The sequence below is a fragment of the Aegilops tauschii genome, chromosome 7 (genome assembly GCF_002575655.3).
Source record: "Aegilops tauschii subsp. strangulata cultivar AL8/78 chromosome 7, Aet v6.0, whole genome shotgun sequence".
In the NCBI taxonomy this organism is placed as follows: Eukaryota; Viridiplantae; Streptophyta; class Magnoliopsida; order Poales; family Poaceae; genus Aegilops; species Aegilops tauschii.
In genome coordinates, this window is record NC_053041.3 from 446,102,304 (window position 1) to 446,119,743 (window position 17,440).

A 17,440-nucleotide genomic window follows, 5' to 3' on the forward strand; every position below is an offset into this window, starting at 1 on the left:
CACGTAGGTCGCCGGTGGCGCCATGCAACCTCCTGTGTATGGCAAGGAAGTCGTGGATCAGGTCTTCGGTGCAGCCATGGGCGAGGTCTCTGATCCAAGTGTCATCCGCGAGGGCAGCCTTCACCGTCCTGTTCTTTCTCCGGGCGTGCAGGGCCAGCCGTGGAAATTGTTTGGCGAGCGTGCCCGGCCCCAGCCATGACGAGTGCTAGAAGGAAGCCGTCGCGCCGTCCCCGATGCTGACCGAGGTTGCCGCCGTGAAGAGGGAGAGGTCTGCAGCATTGCATGGCAGTTCTGAACCCACCCATGGCCTATCGGGGTGGCGCCATGCGAGCCATGGCCAGCGCAATCTGAGAGCTCGACCGAAGCGTTGTAGGTCGGGGATTCCCAGGCCCCCGATCGCCGTTGGTGTACAGATCGCTGCCCAGTTCACTTTGCAGCTGGCACCGGAGATCTCCTCATCTTGTTTCCAAAGGAATCGGCGCCGGCATTTGTCAATTTCCCTGAGGATCTTCTTGGGCACCCGCAGCATAGTTAGCGCGAAAGTGGGCATGGCACTGAGGACGCAGCAGACAAGCACACGTCCTCCCGCAATGTGCATTAGCCGGCCCTTCCAACCTGCCAACCGGGCCTTGATTCTATCTATGATGAACTGCAGGTGCACGAGCCGGAGCCGACCAGTAGTGAGCGGTAGGCCAAGGTATTTGATAGGGAACGGGGCGATGGAGCCGCCAAAATTGCGCAGCACATCTACGAGGTCTAGGTCGTTGCAGCTGATCGGCGAGGCCGGGATTTAGCGGTGTTTATGCACAGACCCGTTGCGCGTCCGAAAGCATGCAGAATGTTCAATAAGGAGTCGACCTCCTGACGGATTGGGTTGATGAAGACAACAGCGTCATCGGCGTAAAGACTAACCCTGAGCTTCAACTCGCGGCCTGGGATTTGTTGTAGAAGGTGTTGCTCGACTGCCTCCGTAAGCAGGTGGTGCAGCGGGTCTATGGCGAGGATGAAGAGAAACGGCGAGAGCGGGTCTCCTTGGCGTAGACCGCGTCGATGGGCGAAGTGGTAGCCCGGCACCCCATTCAGAGAGACCGCCGAGGATGCCGAGGAGAGGAGCAGGGCCACCCAATCGCGCCAGCGCGCGCTAAACCCTAGCTGCTGCACTTGTCCTACCATACCTTTTTCATGTATACGAAATAGGTTCTAGTAGGTAGTCCCATGAGACCGTGTGGAACGCCTTCTCGACGTCGAGCTTCATGAGCAGCACCGGTGTTTTGCGCCGGTGAAGGTGGCGGACGGTGTTTTGCACATAGAGGAAGCTATCATGGATGCATTTAGTTTTGAGGAACGCCGTCTGCGCCAGGGATATGATTGTGTGGATCACCTTCGCCAGCCTCATGGAAAGCACCTTGGAGATGAGCTTTGCTACTGAATGGATCAGACTAATCGGCCGGAAGTCCGTGATCGCTGTGGCTCCGTCCTTCTTAGGGAGAAGAACGATCAGGGCCCGATTGATGGCAGCCATGTCTCCTCCTGCGAGGTGATAGAACTGGTGGAAGGGCGCCATGACATCGAGTTTGATGATCGGCCAGTACATTCGGAAAAAGTTCCTTTGAATCCATCCGGCCAGGGCGCTTTTTCTTGGGGCGATGCGTAGATCGCCTGCCAAACCTCGTCCTCCGAGAAAGGGTTATCTAGAGCGACTACCGGCAGAGAGGGCAGGTTGATCGAGCTCCAGTTGATGGTGGTGTTCCTGACGGTCGCCGCCCCGAGGGAGGAGCTGAAGTGATCGTGGATAGCCTTGTGTTGGGGATCGTAGCAGAATTTTAAAATTTTCTACGCATCACCAAGATCCATCTATAGAGTCTACTAGCAACGAGAGGGAAGGAGTGCATCTACATACCCTTGTAGATCGCGAGCGGAAGCGTTCAAGTGAACGGGGTTGATGGAGTCGTACTCGTCGTAATCCAAATCACCGATGACCGAGTGCCGAACAGACAGCACCTCCGCGTTCAACACACGTACGGAGCAGCGATGTCTCATCCTTCCTGATCCAGCAAGGGGGAAGGAGAGGTTGATGGAGATCCAGCAGCACGACGGCGTGGTGGTGGAAGTAGCGGGATCCCGGCAGGGCTTCGCTAAGCACTAGCGGGAGGGAGAGGTGTTGCAGGGGGTGAGGGAGGCGCCAGGGGCTGTTATGTTGCTGCCCTCCCTCCCCCCACTATTTATAGGGGTCCTGGGGGGGCGCCGGCCACCCTGGAGATCCCATCTGAGGGGGGGGCGGCGGCCAAGGGGGTGGCTTGCCCCCCAAGGCAAGTGGCGCGCCCCCCACCCCTAGGGTTTCCAACCCTAGGCGCAGGGGGAGGCCCAAGGGGGGCGCCCCAGCCCACTAAGGGCTGGTTCCCTTCCCTCTTCAGCCCATGGGGCCCTCCGGGATAGGTGGCCCCACCCGGTGGACCCCCGGGACCCTTCCGGTGGTCCCGGTACAATACCGATAACCCCCGAAACTTTCCCGGTGGCCGAAACTGGACTTCCTATATATAATTCTTCACCTCCAGACCATTCCGGAACTCCTCGTGACGTCCGGGATCTCATCCGGGACTCCGAACAACTTTCGGGTTTCCGCATACTCATATCTCTAATACTCTAGCGTCACCGAACCTTAAGTGTGTAGACCCTACGGGTTCGGGAGACATGCAGACATGACCGAGACGACTCTCCGGTCAATAACCAACAGCGGGATCTGGATACCCATGTTGGCTCCCACATGTTCCACGATGATCTCATCGGATGAACCACGATGTCGAGGATTCAATCAATCCCGTATACAATTCCCTTTGTCAATCGGTACGTTACTTGCCCGAGATTCGATCGTCGGTATCCCAATACCTTGTTCAATCTCGTTACCGGCAAGTCACTTTACTCGTACCGTAATGCATGATCCCGTGACTAACTCCTTAGTCGCATTGAGCTCATTATGATGATGCATTACCGAGTGGGCCCAGAGATACCTCTCCGTCATACGGAGTGACAAATCCCAGTCTCGATTCGTGCCAACCCAACAGACACTTTCGGAGATGCCCGTAGTGCACCTTTATAGTCACCCAGTTACGTTGTGACGTTTGGCACACCCAGAGCACTCCTACGGCATCCGGGAGTTGCACGATCTCATGGTCTAAGGAAATGATACTTGGCATTGGAAAAGCTCTAGCAAACGAACTACACGATCTTTTGTGCTATGCTTAGGATTGGGTCTTGTCCATCACATCATTCTCCTAATGATGTGATCCCGTTATCAATGACATCCAATGTCCATAGTCAGGAAACCATGACTATCTGTTGATCAACGAGCTAGTCAACTAGAGGCTTACTAGGGACACGTTATGGTCTATGTATTCACACATGTATTACGATTTCCGGATAATACAATTATAGCATGAACAATAGACAATTATCATGAACAAAGAAATATAATAATAACCATTTTATTATTGCCTCTAGGGCATATTTCCAACAGTCTCCCACTTGCACTAGAGTCAATAATCTAGTTACATTGTGATGAATCGAACACCCATAGAGTTCTGGTGTTGATCATGTTTTGCTCTAGGGAGAGGTTTAGTCAATGGATCTGCTACATTCAGGTCCGTATGTACTTTACAAATATCTATGTCTCCATTTTGAACACTTTCACGAATGGAGTTGAAGCGACGCTTGATATGCCTGGTCTTTCTGTGAAACCTGGGCTCCTTGGCAAGGGCAATAGCTCCAGTGTTGTCACAGAAGAGAGTCATCGGGCCCGACGCATTGGGAATCACCCCTAGGTCGGTAATGAACTCCTTTATCCAGACTGCTTCCTGTGCTGCCTCTGAGGCTGCCATGTACTCCGCTTCACATGTAGATCCCGCCACGACGCTTTGCTTGCAACTGCACCAGCTTACTGCCCCTCCATTCAAAATATATACGTATCCGGTTTGTGACTTCGAGTCATCCAGATCTGTGTCGAAGCTAGCGTCGACGTAACCCTTTACGACGAGCTCTTCGTCACCTCCATATACGAGAAACATATCCTTAGTCCTTTTCAGGTACTTCAGGATATTCTTGACCGCTGTCCAGTGTTCCATGCCGGGATTAATTTGGTACCTTCCTACCAAACTTACGGCAAGGTTTACATCAGGTCTGGTACACAGCATGGCATACATAATAGACCCTATGGCCGAGGCATAGGGGATGACACTCATCTTTTCTCTATCTTCTGCCGTGGTCGGGCATTGAGCCGTGCTCAATTGCACACCTTGCAATACAGGCAAGAACCCCTTCTTGGACTGATCCATATTGAACTTCTTCAATATCTTGTCAAGGTACGTACTCTGTGAAAGACCAATGAGGCGTCTTGATCTATCTCTATAGATCTTGATGCCTAATATATAAGCAGCTTCTCCAAGGTCCTTCATTGAAAAACACTTATTCAAGTAGGCCTTTATACTTTCCAAGAATTCTATATCATTTCCCATCAATAGTATGTCATCCACATATAATATGGGAAATGCTACAGAGCTCCCACTCACTTTCTTGTAAACACAGGCTTCTCCATAAGTCTGTGTAAACCCAAACGCATTGATCATCTCATCAAATCGAATGTTCCAACTCCGAGATGCTTGCACCAGCCCATAGATGGAGCGCTGGAGCTTGCATACCTTGTTAGCATTCTTAGGATCGACAAAACCTTCTGGCTGCATCATATACAATTCTTCCTTAAGAAAGCCGTTAAGGAATGCCGTTTTGACGTCCATCTGCCATATCTCATAATCATAGTATGCGGCAATTGCTAACATGATTCGGACGGACTTCAGCTTCGCTACGGGTGAGAAAGTCTCATCGTAGTCAACCCCTTGAACTTGTCGATAACCCTTAGCGACAAGTCGAGCCTTGTAGATGGTTACATTACCATCCGCGTCTGTCTTCTTCTTAAAGATCCATTTATTTTCTATGGCTCGCCGATCATCGGGCAAGTCAGTCAAAGTCCATACTTCGTTTTCATACATGGATCCTATCTCGGATTTCATGGCTTCTAGCCATTTGTCGGAATCCGGGCCCGCCATCGCTTCTTCATAGTTCGAAGGTTCACCGTTGTCTAACAACATGATTTTCAGGACAGGGTTGCCGTACCACTCTGGTGCGGAACGTGTCCTTGTGGACCTACGAAGTTCAGCAGTAACTTGATCCGAAGCTTCATGATCATCATCATTAACTTCCTCCCCAGTCGGTGTAGGCACCACAGGAACATCTTCCCGCGCTGCGCTACTTTCCGGTTCGGAAGGGGTGACTATCACCTCATCAAGTTCCACTTTCCTCCCACTTAATTCTTTCGAGAGAAACTCTTTCTCCAGAAAGGACCCGTTCTTGGCAACAAAGATCTTGCCTTCAGATCTGAGGTAGAAGGTATACCCAATGGTTTCCTTAGGGTATCCTATGAAGACGCATTTTTCTGACTTGGGTTCGAGCTTTTCAGGTTGAAGTTTCTTGACATAAGCATCGCATCCCCAAACTTTTAGAAACGACAGCTTAGGTTTCTTCCCAAACCATAATTCATACGGTGTCGTCTCAACGGATTTCGACGGAGCCCTATTTAAAGTGAATGCGGCAGTCTCTAAAGCATAGCCCCAAAATGAGAGCGGTAGATTGGTAAGAGACAGCATAGATCGCACCATATCCAATAGAGTGCGATTACGACGTTCGGACACACCATTTCGCTGAGGTGTTCCAGGCGGCGTGAGTTGTGAAACGATTCCACATTTCCTTAAGTGTGTGCCAAATTCGTGGCTTAAATATTCCCCTCCACGATCTGATCGCAGGAACTTTATTTTCCTGTCACGTTGATTCTCAACCTCACTCTGAAATTCCTTGAACTTTTCAAAGGTTTCAGACTTGTGTTTCATTAGGTAGACATACCCATATCTACTTAAATCATCAGTGAGAGTGAAAACATAACGATAGCCACCGCGAGCCTCAACACTCATTGGACCGCACACATCAGTATGTATGATTTCCAATAAGTTGGTTGCTCGCTCCATTGTTCCGGAGAACGGAGTCTTGGTCATCTTACCCATGAGGCATGGTTCGCACGTGTCAAATGATTCGTAATCAAGAGACTCCAAAAGTCCATCTGCATGGAGCTTCTTCATGCGTTTGACACCAATGTGACCAAGGCGGCAATGCCACAAGTATGTGGGACTATCGTTATCAACTTTACATCTTTTGGTATTCACACTATGAATATGTGTAACATCATGTTCGAGATTCATCAAGAATAAACCATTGACCAGCGGGGCATGACCATAAAACATATCTCTCATATAAATAGAACAACCATTATTCTCGAATTTAAATGAGTAGCTATCTCGCATTAAACGAGATCCAGATACAATGTTCATGCTCAAAGCTGGCACTAAATAACAATTATTGAGGTTTAATACTAATCCCGTAGGTAAATGCAGAGGTAGCGTGCCGACGGCGATCACATCGACCTCGGAACCATTCCCGACGCGCATCGTCACCTCGTCCTTCGCCATTCTCCGCTTATTCCGCAGCTCCTGTTTTGAGTTACAAATATGAGCAACCGCACCGGTATCAAATACCCAGGAGCTACTACGAGTACTGGTAAGGTACACATCAATTACATGTATATCACATATACCTTTGGTGTTGCCGGCCTTCTTGTCCGCTAAGTATTTGGGGCAGTTCCGCTTCCAGTGACCACTTCCCTTGCAATAAAAGCACTCAGTCTCAGGCTTGGGTCCATTCTTCGGCTTCTTCCCGGCAACTGGCTTACCGGGCGCGGCAACTCCCTTGTCGTCTTTCTTGAAGTTCTTCTTACCCTTGCCTTTCTTGAACTTAGTGGTTTTATTCACCATCAACACTTGATGTTCCTTTTTGATCTCCACCTCCGCTGATTTCAGCATTGAATATACCTCAGGAATGGTCTTTTCCATCCCCTGCATATTGAAGTTCATCACAAAGCTCTTGTAGCTTGGTGGAAGCGACTGAAGGATTCTGTCAATGACCGCGTCATCCGGGAGATTCACTCCCAGCTGAGACAAGCGGTTGTGTAACCCAGACATTCTGAGTATGTGCTCACTGACAGAACTATTTTCCTCCATTTTACAACTAAAGAACTTGTCGGAGACTTCATATCTCTCGACCCGGGCATGAGCTTGGAAAACCATTTTCAGCTCTTCGAACATCTCATATGCTCCATGTTTCTCAAAAAGCTTTTGGAGCCCCGGTTCTAAGCTGTAAAGCATGCCGCACTGAACGAGGGAGTAATCATCAGCACGTGATTGCCAAGCGTTCATAACGTCTTGGTTCTCTGGGATGGGTACTTCACCTAGCAGTGCTTCTAGGACATAATCTTTCTTGGCAGCTATGAGGATGATCCTCAGGTTCCGGACCCAGTCCGTATAGTTGCTGCCATCATCTTTCAGCTTGGTTTTCTCTAGGAACGCGTTGAAGTTGAGGACAACGTGGGCCATTTGATCTACAAGACATATTGTAAATATTTTAGACTAAGTTCATGATAATTAAGTTCATCTAATCAAATTATTCAATGAACTCCCACTCAGATAGACATCCCTCTAGTCATCTAAGTGAAACATGATCCGAGTTAACTAGGCCGTGTCCGATCATCACGTGAGACGGACTAGTCAAGATCGGTGAACATCTCCATGTTGATCGTATCTTCTATACGACTCATGCTCGACCTTTCGGTCTTCCGTGTTCCAAGGCCATGTCTGTACATGCTAGGCTCGTCAAGTCAACCTAAGTGTATTGTGTGTGTTCCGAGGCCATGTCTGTACATGCTAGGCTCGTCAACACCCGTTGTATGCGAACGTTAGAATCTATCACACCCGATCATCACGTGGTGCTTCGAAAACAACGAACCTTCGCAACGGTGCACAGTTAGGGGGAACACTTTCTTGAAATTATTATAAGGGATCATCTTACTTACTACCATCGTTCTAAGCAAATAAGATGCAAAATATGATAAACATCACATGTAATCAAATAGTGACATGATATGGCCAATATCATTTTGCTCCTTTGATCTCCATCTTCGGGGCGCCATGATCATCTTCGTCACCGGCATGACACCATGATCTCCATCATCATGATCTCCATCATTGTGTCTTCATGAAGTTGTCACGCCAACGATTACTTCTACTTCTATGGCTAACGCGTTTAGCAATAAAGTAAAGTAATTTACATGGCGTTATTCAATGACACGCAGGTCATACAAAAAATAAAGACAACTCCTATGGCTCCTGCCGGTTGTCATACTCATCGACATGCAAGTCGTGATTCCTATTACAAGAATATGATCAATCTCATACATCACATATATCATTCATCACATCTTCTGGCCATATCACATCACAAGGCACATGCTGCAAAAACAAGTTAGACGTCCTCTAATTGTTGTTGCAAGTTTTTACGTGGCTTCTATAGGTTTCTAGCAAGAACGTTTCTTACCTACGTAAAACCACAACATGATATGCCAATTTCTATTTACCCTTCATAAGGACCCTTTTCATCGAATCCGTTCCGACTAAAGTGGGAGAGACAGACACCCGCTAGCCACCTTATGCAATTAGTGCATGTCAGTCAGTGGAACCTGTCTCACGTAAGCGTACGTGTAAGGTCGGTCCGGGCCGCTTCATCCCACAATACCGCTGAAACAAGATAAGACTAGTAGTGGCAAGAAGAATTGACAACATCTACGCCCACAACTGCTTTGTGTTCTACTCGTGCATAGTAACTACGCATAGGCCTGGCTCATGATGCCACTGTTGGGGATCGTAGCAGAATTTTCAAATTTTCTACGCATCACCAAGATCCATCTATGGAGTCTACTAGCAACGAGAGGGAAGGAGTGCATCTACATACCCTTGTAGATCGCGAGCGGAAGCGTTCAAGTGAATGGGGTTGATGGAGTCGTGCTCGTCGTCATCCAAATCACCGATGACCGAGTGCCGAATGGACGGCACCTCCGCGTTCAACACACGTACGGAGCAGCGATGTCTCCTCCTTCTTGATCCAGCAAGGGGGAAGGAGAGGTTGATGGAGATCCAGCAGCACGACGGCGTGGTGGTGGAAGTAGCGGGATCCCGGCAGGGCTTCGCCAAGCACTAGTGGGAGGGAGAGGTGTTGCAGGGGGTGAGGGAGGCGCCAGGGGCTGTTATGTTGCTGCCCTCCCTCCCCCCCACTATTTATAGGGGTCCTGGGGGGGAGCCGGCCACCGTGGAGATCCCATCTGAGGAGGGGGCGGCGGCCAAGGGGGTGGCTTGCCCCCCAAGGCAAGTGGGGCGCCCCCCCACCCCTAGGGTTTCCAACCCTAGGCGCAGGGGGAGGCCCAAGGGGGGCGCCCCAGCCCACTAAGGGCTGGTTCCCTTCCCTCTTCAGCCCATGGGGCCCTCCGGGATAGGTGGCCCCACCCGGTGGACCCCCGGGACCCTTCCGGTGGTCCCGGTACAATACCGATAACCCCCGAAACTTTCCCGGTGGCCGAAACTGGACTTCCTATATATAATTCTTCACCTCCAGACCATTCCGGAACTCCTCGTGACGTCCGGGATCTCATCCGGGACTCCGAACAACTTTCGGGTTTCCGCATACTCATATCTCTAATACTCTAGCGTCACCGAACCTTAAGTGTGTAGACCCTACGGGTTCGGGAGACATGCAGACATGACCGAGACGACTCTCCGGTCAATAACCAACAGCGGGATCTGGATACCCATGTTGGCTCCCACATGTTCCACGATGATCTCATCGGATGAACCACGATGTCGAGGATTCAATCAATCCCGTATACAATTCCCTTTGTCAATCGGTACGTTACTTGCCCGAGATTCGATCGTCGGTATCCCAATACCTTGTTCAATCTCGTTACCGGCAAGTCACTTTACTCGTACCGTAATGCATGATCCCGTGACTAACTCCTTAGTCGCATTGAGCTCATTGTGATGATGCATTACCGAGTGGGCCCAGAGATACCTCTCCGTCATACGGAGTGACAAATCCCAGTCTCGATTCGTGCCAACCCAACAGACACTTTCGGAGATGCCCGTAGTGCACCTTTATAGTCACCCAGTTACGTTGTGACGTTTGGCACACCCAGAGCACTCCTACGGCATCCGGGAGTTGCACGATCTCATGGTCTAAGGAAATGATACTTGGCATTGGAAAAGCTCTAGCAAACGAACTACACGATCTTTTGTGCTATGCTTAGGATTGGGTCTTGTCCATCACATCATTCTCCTAATGATGTGATCCCGTTATCAATGACATCCAATGTCCATAGTCAGGAAACCATGACTATCTGTTGATCAACGAGCTAGTCAACTAGAGGCTTACTAGGGACACGTTATGGTCTATGTATTCACACATGTATTACGATTTCCGGATAATACAATTATAGCATGAACAATAGACAATTATCATGAACAAAGAAATATAATAATAACCATTTTATTATTGCCTCTAGGGCATATTTCCAACACCTTGGCCTTGTCGTCGTGGGAGGTAACGATTGAGTCTGTCGTGTGAATGGCGTGGATGAAGTTTTTCTGCCTCCTAGAGTTGATCTTGGCCTGGAAGAAGGACGTCCGGGCGTCGCCAGCCCGCAGCCAGGTGATGCGCGAGGCCTGGCGCTTCCTGGCGCGCTCGATCGCGGCAAGGCCGAGGACGCGAAGCTTGAGCTGCTTCCGGAGGCCGAGCTCGCTGCTAGACAACCGCCTATGCTCCTGGGCGATGTCGAGGCGGAGAACCACCTCGTTTGCGATATGCAGCTGCAGACGGGTGCTACTGAAGAATCCTTTAGCCCAGATTTTGAGATCCTTTGCCACCCTATCGAGCTTGACGTGGATGCGTCTGAATGCACAGCTGGAGGCGACGGGGCGATCCCACGCATGTTGCACCGTTGCATGGAATCTGGGGAAGCGCGGCCAGAAAGATTCGAACCGGAACCGGGCTGGTCGGCGTGGTGCGGAAGCTGCGGCGAGCAGCAAGGGGCAGTGGTCAGAGCAGGACGTCGAGGTGGCGTGGAGGAGGAAGGACGGGAATAGAGCGTCCCAGGCATTATTGCAGAAAAATTTGTTGATGCTGACAAGGGTTGGGTCATCCCGCTCGTTGCTCCATGTGTATCGACGGTTTTTGCATCTAATCTCCCGGAGTCCTGTGGCGTCAATCGCTGCCCGGAATTTTCCTATCATTCTACGGTTGATGTTGCTATTGTTTTTGTCGCTGGCTTTGTATATGAGATTAAAATCGCTGTTGATGAGCCAGGGATTGTTTGTTGGCGGCGCCGCCCTAGCTACTTCTGACAAAAACTCGTCTTTTCTACTGTCGTCGACGGGGCCGTACACCGTGGTTAGCCAGTACGGTGTTGATGTTGCCATTATAATAACGCTAACGGTGATGGAGAATTGCCCGACGGCGTGCGATTGCACGTCTACTACACTACTATCCCAGGAAATCGCGGCGCCGCCCCTGGTGCCGGAGGCGGGAAGCACCACGCAGTCGGCGAGCCTCGCTCCGCCTACCTCTCTGACCAGAGGGCGGCTCCAGGCCTCGATCTTGGTCTCCTGGAGGCAAAGGATTGCCAGCTTATGTGCCTCTGCCGCCTCGCTAACTACAGCGCGCCGTGCCGGCGTGTTTAAGCCTCTAATGTTCCAGCTCATGATGGGGCAGTTTGTATCAGTCATTAAACACGATGGGTCTGCTCCGGCGACTAAGTAATTCATTAAGCAAATACGGGTACACCTCCACACGGTCCGGGGGTTGCCGACGACCACCAATAGGCCCCAATATCCGCCGGCAAACAGCAGCTCCTCTACTACTACTACATGGACTACAGGGAACTGGCCTAGCTCAGACCAGCCGATCGCTGGGTGTCGCCGGAGCGTAAAACATCTAGGGTGCACTAACATGGGGAAAGCATGGCCTCCGGGGCCTCTCCGTCAGGGCCTTGCATGTCGGCCGGCACCCGCAGCGCGGCCGGGTCGAGGTTGGTGAGCTTGGCGATGGCCAAGATGTCGGTGTCGGTCAGCGGCTCGTTGAAACGCTTGATGAGGGCCTCGGCCGCCTTTGCATTCATGGCCTCCTTCGGGCCGAGGATGCCGAGGCCATGGAGATGCGGAGAGTGGCGCGCTGACTGACAGGGACCGTGAAGGGGTTGTTGGCTTGGCGTGCGCTGTGGCGAGTCGCCGCAGGCCTGGATCGGAGCGGGGTCTTGGTGCGGTGGGGCGCCCGGCCGACCACCTAGGCCGGGGTGTTGGAGAAGAGCTGCTTGGTCACGCCCCGTCACCTTCTTCGCCGATCTGTAGGTGGTAGACTTGGCTGGTCACGACGCCGAGCTACAGCGAGTGCGTGTCTGCCATCGTCGGCGTGTGCCTGGCGAGAGAGAGGGCAGGGCCCATGTCGATGCCATCTGTGTCGCCCCCGGTGTCCCCCTCGTGCTCGGAGAAGGAGAGGGGCTTGTCCACTTTCTTTGCCGCCGCCGCATCGATGGCAGCAGCCCTAGGGTCCGGGCGGGGCGGCGGTGGGAGCTCCTTGCCGGCTTCCTCGAAGAACTCAGCCACCGGGTCCGCTTCCACGGCTGCCACGAGGGGGGCAGCGGGCGTGGCGGGGCTAGGAGTGGGTTGGCGGGAGGCGGAGCGGTCCTCGATGACTGACCGCGCTCGAAGCGCCTGGTGCCATCCACACCTTTCCCGCGCTGCGTGACTTGGACGTTGTTGTTGCCGTAGCTCTTGCCGCGATGCTTGCCGTGGTGGTTGGAGCTGCTGTGGCACCCACGGGGCGCCCCTTGGCGGTGATGAGAGCTGGGCGTGCGGCTGCGTTGGCGCTCTGGAGGAGGGTCGACCGCGGGCACGGCGTGCTCCTTGTCGCGCCCCCGCCCGAGCAGGGTGTCCTTCCAGGACCGCCTCTGACTGCCACCGTCCTCGCCGTCGTGGCCGCGCCTGGCGCCCGCCGAGGGCATGCCCCTGCAGCCCGTGGACACCACCTGCGCCTGGGGGCGAGCTCGTTGCCCCAGGTCCTGCACCGGGCGCCCGTCTTCAGTCCCGTGAGTCCAGCCGCCGGCAGGGGGCGGCGCAAGAACGGGCGGTCGTCTTCGTCGTCGTCCGAGGAGGGCAGACCACTCTGGCCCGATTGAGAGGACCGCGGGGACAAAGGGGTCCAGTCCTCGATGCGGTCGATGTGCACCAGGACATCCCTGTTGGAAATATGCCCTAGAGGCAATAATAAAATGGTTATTATTATATTTCTTTGTTCATGATAATTGTCTATTGTTCATGCTATAATTGTATTATCCGGAAATCGTAATACATGTGTGAATACATAGACCATAACGTGTCCCTAGTAAGCCTCTAGTTGACTAGCTCGTTGATCAACAGATAGTCATGGTTTCCTGACTATGGACATTGGATGTCATTGATAACGGGATCACATCATTAGGAGAATGATGTGATGGACAAGACCCAATCCTAAGCATAGCACAAAAGATCGTGTAGTTCGTTGCTAGAGCTTTTCCAATGTCAAGTATCATTTCCTTAGACCATGAGATCGTGCAACTCCCGGATGCCGTAGGAGTGCTTTGGGTGTGCCAAACGTCACAACGTAACTGGGTGACTATAAAGGTGCACTACGGGCATCTCCGAAAGTGTCTGTTGGGTTGGCACGGATCGAGACTGGGATTTGTCACTCCGTATGACGGAGAGGTATCTCTGGGCCCACTCGGTAATGCATCATCATAATGAGCTCAATGTGACTAAGTAGTTAGTCACGGGATCATGCATTACGGAACGAGTAAAGTGACTTGCCGGTAACGAGATTGAACGAGGTATTGGGATACCGACGATCGAATCTCGGGCAAGTAACGTACCGATTGACAAAGGGAATTGTATACGGGATTGCTTGAATCCTCGACATCGTGGTTCATCCGATGAGATCATCATGGAACATGTGGGAGCCAACATGGGTATCCAGATCCCGTTGTTGGTTGTTGGCTAGAGAGGTGTCTCGGTCATGTCTGCATGATTCCCGAACCCGTAGGGTCTACACACTTAAGGTTCGATGACGCTAGGGTTATAAGGAAGGTTTGTATGTGATTACCGAATGTTGTTCGGAGTCCCGGATGAGATCCCGGACGTCACGAGGAGTTCCGGAATGGTCCGGAGATAAAGATTTATATATGGGAAGTCACCATACGGTCACCGGAAATATTCGGGGGTATACCGGTATTGTACCGGGACCACCGGAGGGGTTCCGAGGGTCCACCGGGAGGGTGCACCTGCCCCGGAGGGCCTTATGGGCTGTAGGTGGAAGGGAACCAGCCCTTAGTGGGGTGGGCGCCAACCCCCCCAGGGCCCATGCTCCTAGGGTTTGGGGGGAACCCTAAAGGGGGGCGCCCCCCTTGCTTGGGGGGCAAGCCACCTCCCCCCTTGGCCGCCGCCCCCCCCTCTAGATCCCATCTAGAGGGGCCGGCCCCCTTCCCCCTTCTCCCTATAAATAGAGGGGTGAGGGGAGGGCTGCAGCACCACATCCATGGCGCAGCCCCTCCCCTCCCCAACACCTCTCCTCCTCCGCGTGTGCTTGGCGAAGCCCCGCCGGAGAACTGTCACTCCACCACCATCACGCCGTCGTGCTGCTGTTGGAGCCTTCTTCCTCAACCTCTCCCTCCTCCTTGCTGGATCAAGGCATGGGAGACGTCACCGCTCCGTACGTGTGTTGAACGCGGAGGTGCCGTCCGTTCGGCGCTTGGATCATCGGTGATTTGGATCACGACGAGTACGACTCCATCAACCCCGTTCTCTTGAACGCTTCCGCTCGCGATCTACAAGGGTATGTAGATGCACTCCTCCCCTCTCGTTGCTAGTAAACTCCACAGATTGATCTTGGTGATGTGTAGAAAATTTTAATTTATGCTACGATCCCCACATCCCACCTGAGCAGGGCCGGCGGCGGCGCAACGACGCGGCTCGGCGGAGAGAAGCTGTGCATCTCCTCCACCCGCCCCGCGCCTCGCGCGTGCTTCCAGAGCGTCCGCCTGGTGGGGATGTGGTGCACCTCCCACACCCACACCCACACGGCAAACGTCTTCGTGTCGGCCCGCTCGAAAGTGCGGCTGTCAAGGCGGTCGATGATGACCTGGTCGCCGAGCGCGTCAGCCGCCCCCTCCAGGGTCCAGAGCTGCATGGGCAGCTTCTCGAGGACGACGCGCACGTGCATCATCCAGGTGGCGTGCACCGCGTGCGTGTCCTCTCGCCATGGCTCCAGAAGGAATTGCACGCCATCGACTGTGATCACGCCCTGGCGCACGACCAGGTCCTTGTGGGCGGGCAGGTGGAAGTGGATGAAGAAGTCTTCCGGGTCGTGGCTGGTGATGCGGAGGAGGTGCGCGGGGATCTAGAACTCCTTCTCGACGGCCCGGCCGATGGAGAAGGGGCTGGCGGCGTGGACCTTGCTGACGGCAGTCACCACCACCGCGTGCTGCTGCAGGAGGAATACTTGCTGCTCCAGGGACGGCGTGGAAGCGATCACCTTGTGGCTGGAGCGAGTCCGGCGCCCGTGGTCGAGGCCGGGGGCACCGCCGGAGGCCATGGGTGGCGCGCTGGAGCGGTCGGGGAAGACTAGGCGCTCGCGAACGGGACCGGCGATGCCCGTGCCCAGGCGGTCACGCACCGAGCCGTCGCTCCTCCGGTTCCTCTGGTTTTGGGGGCACTCTCTGCCGTGGTGGCCGGGCTTTCTGCAGATGATGCAGTGAAGTGGATCGTGGCAATCTACACGACGGTGGTTGGAGCTCAGGCAGCGGAAGCAGAGGCCTTTAAATCTGCTCAGGAAGGCCTCGCGGCCGGACCGCGGTCTGAAGGCAGACCCGCGGCAGGGCGGCGCACGGACCGCAGAGGGTCTGATGGCCTTCTTGCTCTTGCGGGAAAGGTGCAGCTCTCATCCCTCTTGATGGTCGTCGGTGGACTCATCAATGTCGTTGGGGGCCAGATCTGGCAAAGGGGACGGCGCTACTATGATGGATCGAAGGTGGGGTTGCTCGAACGGGGGGTGGCGGGCAAGGCCTCCCGGTCCGAGGGAGGACGCGCCCTCGGGGGTCGCCCCGCGTCGCAGGATTTGCAACGGCGATCCCCCCTCCCGCTCGGCCGGGGAGAGGGGAGTGGCAGCCACCTCAGAAGGCCCGGCGGATAGATCTAGGGGAGTGGCAGCCACCTCGGACAGCCCAGCGGATAGATCCAGGCCCGCGGGGTGGAGCATTGAAGACCGGCTGGTGGCGACCCGGGATCCCGGGGAGAGGCGGGGGAAGGCATGGGAAGGGGCGGCGGCCCTAGGGATGGGCAGCAGCTGCGGCAGGTGGCCGCCGCGGCCGGAGTGGCCAGCGGCGCGGGGGTGAGGAGGAAGGGGCGCTCTCGCTCTCCTGTATTATGATGTAACAGGGGCGTCCACCGGGAGACGAGCTTGAGCGCGCGGAGCTCCTCTATCGATGCAATAAAACGCAAAGTTATTTGTGTTTTCTTGAAGAAGAAAATTCGGAACACCAACGTAAGAATACCTCTTTATTATGAGGGGACAGGTTACAAAGAATCTGTGGCAGTGGAGGGCTTGGGAGAAAACCCTCTACTTCTGTTGGGAAGGTTCCCACCATTCAAGAACCTATGGGAATTGAATCTTCTGAGCTATAGTGAGCATTTCAGCGCTTTCCTTGTTCTACAGAAGTAACAGAACCCTCCAAGCTGGCCCCATGGCACTTGGCGCCCCTCTCTATTATTACTACTAAACACCTAGCAGAGTCTTTGAGACGTTGATTGCGGCGTGGACGGGAGCGAGTGTCCCTGGCGGTGAGCCGGTGAGTGGGTGTGCAGGCAGGCAGGCATGCGACCCGGCCCGTACATAATAAATACTCGTAGCGGTCATGGGCGGAGTAACTCTGGCAGAGATCGCAATCTTTCTTGCATGCATGCATTCCCCGGCCAGCCAGCCAGCCGCGCTCGCTGCAGTTAAAACCTGCCGGCGACCGGCGTGAATCGTCAATGCAGCACTCATTCTCCGCTGGCTGCTACGGACGAGCAGCCCAACGGCGACCCATGACCATGATCAGGCTCCGTGGAACCTTCATCCAAGTCCGGGCCTGCGTGTCAGCGTCGCCCATGGCCGGATCGAGCTGACTAACTCACCCACCATGTCACCATTATCCATTAACGGTCGAGCATGCTCGCTTTGCGCATGTCGCAGTGCGTACGGCATCGTGTGTTACTCAAACGCAGCTGCGCGCAGCGAGCGGCATGCATGCAGGCCGCCCAGCCTTTTGCTCCGCCTGCCCTTCTACGTGCAGCAATTGAATGGCGCACGCTCCCCCTAGGCGGCTGCCACCCCACGACGAAAT

At 53.7% G+C, this 17,440-nt stretch overlaps 2 protein-coding genes across 2 annotated transcripts; both read right to left on the reverse strand.

Annotated features, from left to right (window-relative positions):
* Positions 1–205: 205 nt before the first annotated feature.
* LOC141027247 (uncharacterized) lies at positions 206–1,564 on the reverse strand. The gene is made up of 2 exons (XM_073504236.1): positions 1,191–1,564; positions 206–770 (listed from the first exon to the last, which is right to left on the reverse strand). Exons 1-2 carry the CDS (start codon positions 1,562–1,564, stop codon positions 206–208), a joined length of 939 nt encoding a protein of 312 aa, XP_073360337.1.
* Positions 1,565–2,036: 472 nt separating this feature from the next.
* Positions 2,037–12,148, reverse strand: LOC141027248 (uncharacterized). Its single transcript, XM_073504237.1, has 3 exons — positions 11,980–12,148; positions 10,554–11,782; positions 2,037–2,045 (listed from the first exon to the last, which is right to left on the reverse strand). Exons 1-3 carry the CDS (start codon positions 12,146–12,148, stop codon positions 2,037–2,039), a joined length of 1,407 nt encoding a protein of 468 aa, XP_073360338.1.
* Between the last annotated feature and the right edge of the window lie 5,292 nt (positions 12,149–17,440).